Source organism: Limulus polyphemus, unplaced genomic scaffold, assembly GCF_000517525.1.
Source record: "Limulus polyphemus unplaced genomic scaffold, Limulus_polyphemus-2.1.2 Scaffold295, whole genome shotgun sequence".
NCBI lineage: Eukaryota > Metazoa > Arthropoda > Merostomata > Xiphosura > Limulidae > Limulus > Limulus polyphemus.
The window spans coordinates 500,759-508,019 of NW_013665905.1; the positions used below are offsets into that span (position 1 = coordinate 500,759).

The window sequence follows — 7,261 nt, forward strand, 5'->3', positions numbered from 1 at the left end:
AGAGAGAAAGAAAGAGAGGAGCAACATGATGTATGACTTCAGGCTCAAAGAACAAAACAAGCTCAAATATGATCTAATTTCAAATAAAGCTTTGTTTGATTAAATGCTTTTTTATTTCTCGCATTACAGCTTTTGTCTTCTTACTGAATAATTTGCTGAAAAAATACTGATCTATACATTTCAAATCTAAATTTTCACCATGCAATGCCGGGTAACTCAGCTAGCAACATATAAAATATAAAGTTTAACTGAAAAAAAACAAAAACATCTGAAATGTATTTAGGAGGTTTTAGAGATTATGCAAAGAAAATTTTCGATTTATGAGATGATGAAAAGTATTTTAAATCTAAAACATGAAAATCACTTTGCACTCACACTAGTCAAAAAAAAGACTTGATAGATTCATGGCCAAATCTTTTTTTTTCAGTTTAGTAAAAATACTTCACTAAAAAATCGGATTTTTTGCACAAAAAAGACTTGTAACATTTACTGAAAGTCTGCCAAAGTCCATGCATAGAGAGTTAAACTGATTTGTTCAATTAATAATATGTTATATACTTTAAACAGCTACAAGCCCAGAATAGAAGCTGACAATGATGCATTAGACAATCAAGGTGATTCAAATGTTCATCGAATACAAATACTTATGTCTAACAATGACCCAAGTTTTTTTAAATAAAAAACAAATAATAATAGATGCTAAACTGTTTTATCCTTGACTGAGTATGTCATATTTCGTATTTAGCATGGTGCAATATTTAAAATATTCGACAGTAATTAACCTCTTATACTTTATTTGAAAACTTTTTAAGACTCTTTCATCTATGTGCAAAAAAATTAATATTAAAATTATACATGCTAAAATGAGTCATTTTTATTAATTTGTGATGCAAACTGGCATCTCTGAATCAATTTTTATCCTGTATGGCATTAAATAATTATCCTAAACACATGTACAAAACAATGTCTTACATAACAAATTTCAAAATGTCCTGTGGAATGTCTCCCCCCTAAAAAGTTTCACATCTTAACCTGAAACAAAACCATAATTTCCAACCACTGGCTACATTATTTTGACATTTTAAATGCTTGCTTTGAAAAGCATCAGTTTAAAATGAGATGGTAATTTGTACATTAACAGAAAAATCGTTAAATATGAAAAACGTATGTTTACCTGAGAGCGACATCAAGACATCTTTAATGATAAACATCCATGTTGTTCGTCTTGGATAGAGCTAAAGAAAAGTAATTCTATTCTTTTTAAAGTTTTAAAAGATAAAATTATTCCATACATACCAGATAATAAACAAAAATACCAGTGAAAATATCAACATCACGATTTATTTTACATTTACTTGTGACAGAGAGAAAAGAAAACTTTGACCTATATAGATACTAATGATTTAAAATTCATATAAAAATGTTTGATAGTTTAATAAACTAACTCAGCTTCTGCTACGGAGCATAAGATGTAACCAATCATGCTACTGTTACATGACAAAATAATGTGGGAGTTAAATTTTTTAAATGCAAGTGAAAAGTTGGAATTGAACAAATATTTTAAAGTGAATAAATATACTGAAAAGTTGAAATAGAAAAAAAAATTTAAAGTTAATAAATATATGTATCGTTAAAACATTTTTTTTACCAATGAATATTTATCTCTCTGTGTGTGTGTGTGTGTGTGTGTGTGTGTGTATACATATTCAATAAATTATTGAATCATAGCATAAAATGTAGCTTTATACTGAAATAGTTTTTATAAATGCACAGCCACATATATGCAAAGCTTTGTTTGAGATGACACTATTTTCTACCTGTTAAAAGCTTTTCAAAACAAAAAATAAAGCACTATAACAGCTTTCTATGTACTAAGTTCTTAAAACATGAAGAAAAAACATAGAGCCTGAACTTTATATACTAATTACATTAGGTACTCAACACTTGATTTCATTTTCCAACTTTATATCAAGATTACTTGGTATTTAACATTGCCTTTAAAATTGTGTTTGTTTTACTTTTGTTTTGGTTACCCCTATTCACATTCCAATGTATTATTGCAGCACAAGCATAGTGGTTCCACAGTGATTTTGTGTTCAGCTAGACAAGGCAAAGTTTAGTGAAATATATGCATTTCTTTTTCAGTGAAATTATGCAGAAAACAAACTGATTAAAGTTTTTAATTCATTACATGCATATATTTGAAGCCTAGTAAGAGCCCTGGGATATTAACTTTAATACTTTTTCAAGCCATTATAATCATATTATTGAAGTGTTGTATACGTTTCTGGGGTAACAAATGTTAGTAAAAGTCTAAGCCTGCTTTTAAACATTACACACCGCGAATAGAGAAAAAGATTTATGAAAAAGTTACGAGCTTTTAAGCAAAGACTAAATTTAAAAACCCTAATCAGACACAGACACTTGAGAAAGAGTTAAGGTAGCACTGACCCGTAAAACTGAGCAAATTTACATGTCAAGGAAACACTGTTAAACATTTCTTATAATCTTCAAGCTGTGTACAAAACAAAATTATGATGTTACAATCTCTGAAAGTACACTTTCAGTCATATATGTCATATGCATAATTAATGCAACAGGGATAAAGAAATTCATAACATAAACTGTTTTAACACCATAACTTTACTTAGGAATGATAAAAATTGATACACATGCTCTTTGTGAACATCCTTGCAGCACGAATTAAAAACTTTGTAAATTTTCTGCAATTTTGAGGCACTACGGGCAATTTGATGTCTTTCTTCCTTCAGTTGGGAGTTATCAATCAAGGTTTAGTTTTCATATTAACTTTGCTTGTTGACAGTTACTATCAAATTAATCTTGGATGATTTATGTGACAGATATCATCTCTATTTCTCTGTCATATTACTATCAGATGTGTAGATCCAATGACTAGTTGATTATCAACAGAACAGAAAGTGACAGATATCATCTCTATTTCTCTGTCATAATGCTATCAGATGTGTAGATCCAATGACTAGTTGATTATCAACAGAACAGAAAGTGGCAAATATCTTCTCCTTCTCGGAGTGTTCAAGAAACATTTAATTGTAAGAAAGTCACATAGTTCAGACTTTTTTATTGATTTTTCAAGTTGTTTTTCAATCTCAAAGAGAAAAAAAGCAAAAAAGGGTCAAATACAACTGAATTATTCTGCCTTCTTTTGATTTGTTACTTTCGAAATAAATCATAATTTTCCTTATGGAAAACTGACTTATATTTCAAAGTTAAACTGAATTATGATCACAATCTCCGATACTTTAAACTTTTAAAGGAAAAAAAAAGAAAGTTATTTTATCTCTCTCTCTCTCTCTCCAGTGTCAGTGGTATGCTCAATAAATTGTTCAAATTATAAATGTGTATGTGCTTTTGCCTAATCTTCACTGATAAAAGAATGACAAAATCTTTTACTAACCTGATCTACACAAGCATCGTGAAGCTCGTTCAGGTTAAAAGTATAAATTCCTTCTTCACAACCAAACAAAATGATTTGGTCTAAAAGAAAGTTACAAAAGTTAATATAAACAAATATTCAATATGTGTTAGTATTCTATCTTATCAAGTAAAACGTAAATGTTTATGACAAAAAAAACAATAATTTACTTTCATAGATCAGACTAACTTAATCTATTAGAAAAATAAAATCGAAATTAAAAAAATATATATAGTTTTTGTCTACCACTGCATAAAAAAGAAAAGACTATTCCTATGTCAAGCCATAATCCATTCAATAATATCTCTTCTTTATGATAACAGAAAACATGAACATGCTCAAACTGAGGGGGCAATGGAATGAAATGTCATTCCCCTTATTAACAGAAAGAAAAAAACTGAAACTCCGACTGTCAACTGCCCGAGTGCACTAACATGCATCTGTGAGTGGATTACAGGAGTTCCCTTGTTAACTTTTTACAACTCAAGTGTTGAAGATAAGACAATAAGTTTATGTGCACCTGCTAAACAGATAGAGAATATTTTTCTAAGCTTTTATTCACATTGAAACAAGTCAACAACTAAACAACTTTGAAACATTATCATCTGTTCTAGATCTATACGAGTTTTCTATAAACCTATAAGGAATTAAAGTTTTGTTTGAAAATAAGATCAGTACATGTTAATTGCATATAAAAAAAAGAAGTGGAAACCTCTCTCTTTTATTAAATCCTACAAAACATTGACCTGTGGACTTTATTTCACTAGTTATTAACTTTCTCATTACAAAAATAAACTATCTTTTTCAAAGAACAGTTTGCAGCAGCTTAAATGCTGCTCATAAAGTTAAATTGGATGTTATGAAGAAAAACTGCTTTAACCTATTAGCTACAATAAGGAGGTTCGTGTAATTGAGGATAAAGTTTTTATCCTTTAAACGTATGCAACTGGCTGACACTTCAAAGCATTATACTTGCTAGTTTTTAAGAAAGATGCACTGTTAATGAAAGAATTACACATTATAAACTTTAAACCTCTCACAAAACAATGTTTTTAAAGAAGTTTTTTTGTTAGTAGTCAGATGATATAAACATACATTAATAAAAAATAGTTTGACTCTTCTAACTGTCACAGCAGAATACATTCTTTGAATGTTGTATTAAGAACACGACATTTTAAATTAATACTACCTCTTGTTTCTGGATGGACCCAACTTGCTGCACAGTGAATCCTGAGTGGACACCCATTAAAAACTTTAGAGAAGCATGCACCCATCTACAGTTATAAAGAAATGTAAAAATTACAAAAGCCAAATTTCACAGTAAAAGATATTCAATATAATTACAAGGCCTTTAACACTTAAAACCATTAAAAATACTTCCCTAAATTGCTTCCTTCTCAATAAACTACTGGGAAAATAACAACCATGTCTGTGTTATGAGTTACATCAAATTCTTAAATGAACCAAGTGCCATGGACACAAAATAAAACAAAAAACAATAAGCCGTAAGCTAAACCAGTTTAATATAAAGCACAAGAAAACAATTTCTACACCTAAAAATTTAGAAACAATATAAAAATCATCAGTAAATACTGCCATCAAATTTAGTGCACGTTATATTGAATTACAAGGGAAAAAAAAATAATTGTAAATAACTGGTATAATTATTTACTTTATTACATTTGTCATAAATTTAATACCTTTATTATTTAATAATTAGCTGTAACAAAGGCACTTACATGAACTCTGGGTGTTGGTGGAAGACCATTACATACTGGTTTCTACAGACACAAACAAACAAAACTAATTGTGATATCTATTACAAACTTTATAAACGCTTTGTGCTAGAGCAATAGTCAGTTTAGTGCCTTACACCAAATATTCATTTCTTGATATACAAGTACTCTATCTGCATTTGTGTGTGTGTGTGTGTGTGTGTGTGTATGTCTATATATATATATACACGCACACAAACATATTTACATAAAGACAATTTTTAAAAGTAGTGACCTCTCATTTCTATGGCAATTATTTTGGAAATATGCTTTTACATCACATGCTAAGTTTTTCTAAATAATTTTTCATCAACGATAAGCATATTTTGACGACCTAATTTATAAGTGTTTATATTTATACTAATGTAACTAAATAACCGAATCCTTCCATTAGCAATAACAAAAGTTCATTCTATTTTTGTGAAGGTTTACAAATAATTCTGTAATTGAATATAAACTATTTGAACTGCAAGACATCTGTCAATCCTAAAGGAACCCAGTGAAACCCTACAATGAAGAAATAACATGTTTAAAATTAGTCCATTATGTAAAGTAATAAAACGAAATGGAATCCTCACTGAAAAGCAACACTTCAAAGACAAAAAAAGTTAAACTTGTATCCAACTCATTGCATTAGATACGTTTTGAAAATCATCTTAAAATCTCAAGTCTATCTAAGTTCAATATGTGGATAACTTATGCTACTGACCTAACTCAAAATGTTTAGTATTGGAATAACTTTGAAAGAATACATTTTTATTTTGCATTTATGGCAAAACTACTAAGGCTATCTGCCACAATCCATAATTCTGAAGTACTGACCAGTGGGAAGGCAGCTAGACAGCAGCACCTCCCACCAATCATCCATGCTAAGGGATTGACTATCACTCTTGTGATGCACCCACAGCTTAAAGTGAGGAGAATATTCTGTGATAAAGAATAAATCACACAGAAGGTCATCTCTAGGTAGATTTCTTTATAGTTAAACTTCAAATACTGCAATGAAAGCACTTTAGATATTTAACTAAAATACTGTAAAGTTGAGTACACAAGGACAATATTAGTGTGTATTTTTGACTTGGATTAAGTCAGTAGTAGCAGAAATATTTATATCTAATGCTTCTCAGTGATAAACAACAAGAAAAAGATTTATTCTGACACTTCAGTGAATGTAAGATTCTCCAGGGAAAATAACTGTTTTCAATTACATACTATGTGAAACAACTGATAAAAGAACTGCTTATAATATACCATTAACATGAGTAACAGCTTCATAACAACAGCGCCATTATTGGTATCTGACAATCTTGAAAGAGTTAACTGTAGAACATTTAAAATGTTAAGTTTTATTATATGAAATGCTTCAAATTGGTATGTAAGTGACATGAGCAATGCATCAAAAAAATGTATATATATATACCCACACATATACATGAAAGAAGCTGTCCATAATTTTCTATTTCAAGCACTATTCAACAAAAATCCTTTTAGCATAGTCACACAAAGAAACCTCACATGCACTTAAAAGGAAGAGCTTCCCACGAGCATCTGAATGGTTTGATCTATGTCAGCATTCTGAAATCCAACTGGGTGTACAGATGTTTCATACTTTTGTTTTTCATAAACATTTTAAAGGCAATAACTTTGAATTGGTAGGTGATACCTTACCAGTATGTGACATCAAAAATAAGATGCTCTTGTTTACAAGTGAATAAAAACAATTTAAAACCACATAATGATAGCACATGATATTTCTAGTATCTAATACATATCTGAATGAAAAAGTATTCTCAATTTCTTTCTTTTTTTTCTGTGATAACAACAGATTAAAAAAGTCATAATTCACTCACTGGTGGCATATATTTCTTTCTGTCTCGTCTCCTGGGTGGTGCCTGGGGTGGGGCTTCCAGAGATGTAGAGTTTCCACTCTCTTCCTGTTTACTACTGGTATCATTTGGCTCATTATAACAACTCGCCAAGGAGTTCAGTTGTAGGAGAAGATGATCTTTTTTACTGGAATCTGCAATCTGAC

At 29.9% G+C, this 7,261-nt stretch overlaps 1 protein-coding gene across 1 annotated transcript in view; it reads right to left on the bottom strand.

The window, feature by feature from the left end:
• LOC106457136 (mitogen-activated protein kinase kinase kinase kinase 5-like) overlaps positions 1 to 7,261 on the bottom strand; it is a 77,910-nt gene that overhangs the window by 26,607 nt on the left and 44,042 nt on the right. Inside the window, exons 19-24 of the mRNA XM_022382955.1 lie at positions 7,080 to 7,256; positions 5,194 to 5,235; positions 4,644 to 4,728; positions 3,437 to 3,516; positions 1,175 to 1,235; positions 783 to 822 (exon numbers count right to left, since the gene is read on the bottom strand). Coding sequence (XP_022238663.1) covers positions 783 to 822; positions 1,175 to 1,235; positions 3,437 to 3,516; positions 4,644 to 4,728; positions 5,194 to 5,235; positions 7,080 to 7,256 — 485 coding nt within the window. The remainder of the gene's footprint in view (positions 1 to 782; positions 823 to 1,174; positions 1,236 to 3,436; positions 3,517 to 4,643; positions 4,729 to 5,193; positions 5,236 to 7,079; positions 7,257 to 7,261) is intronic.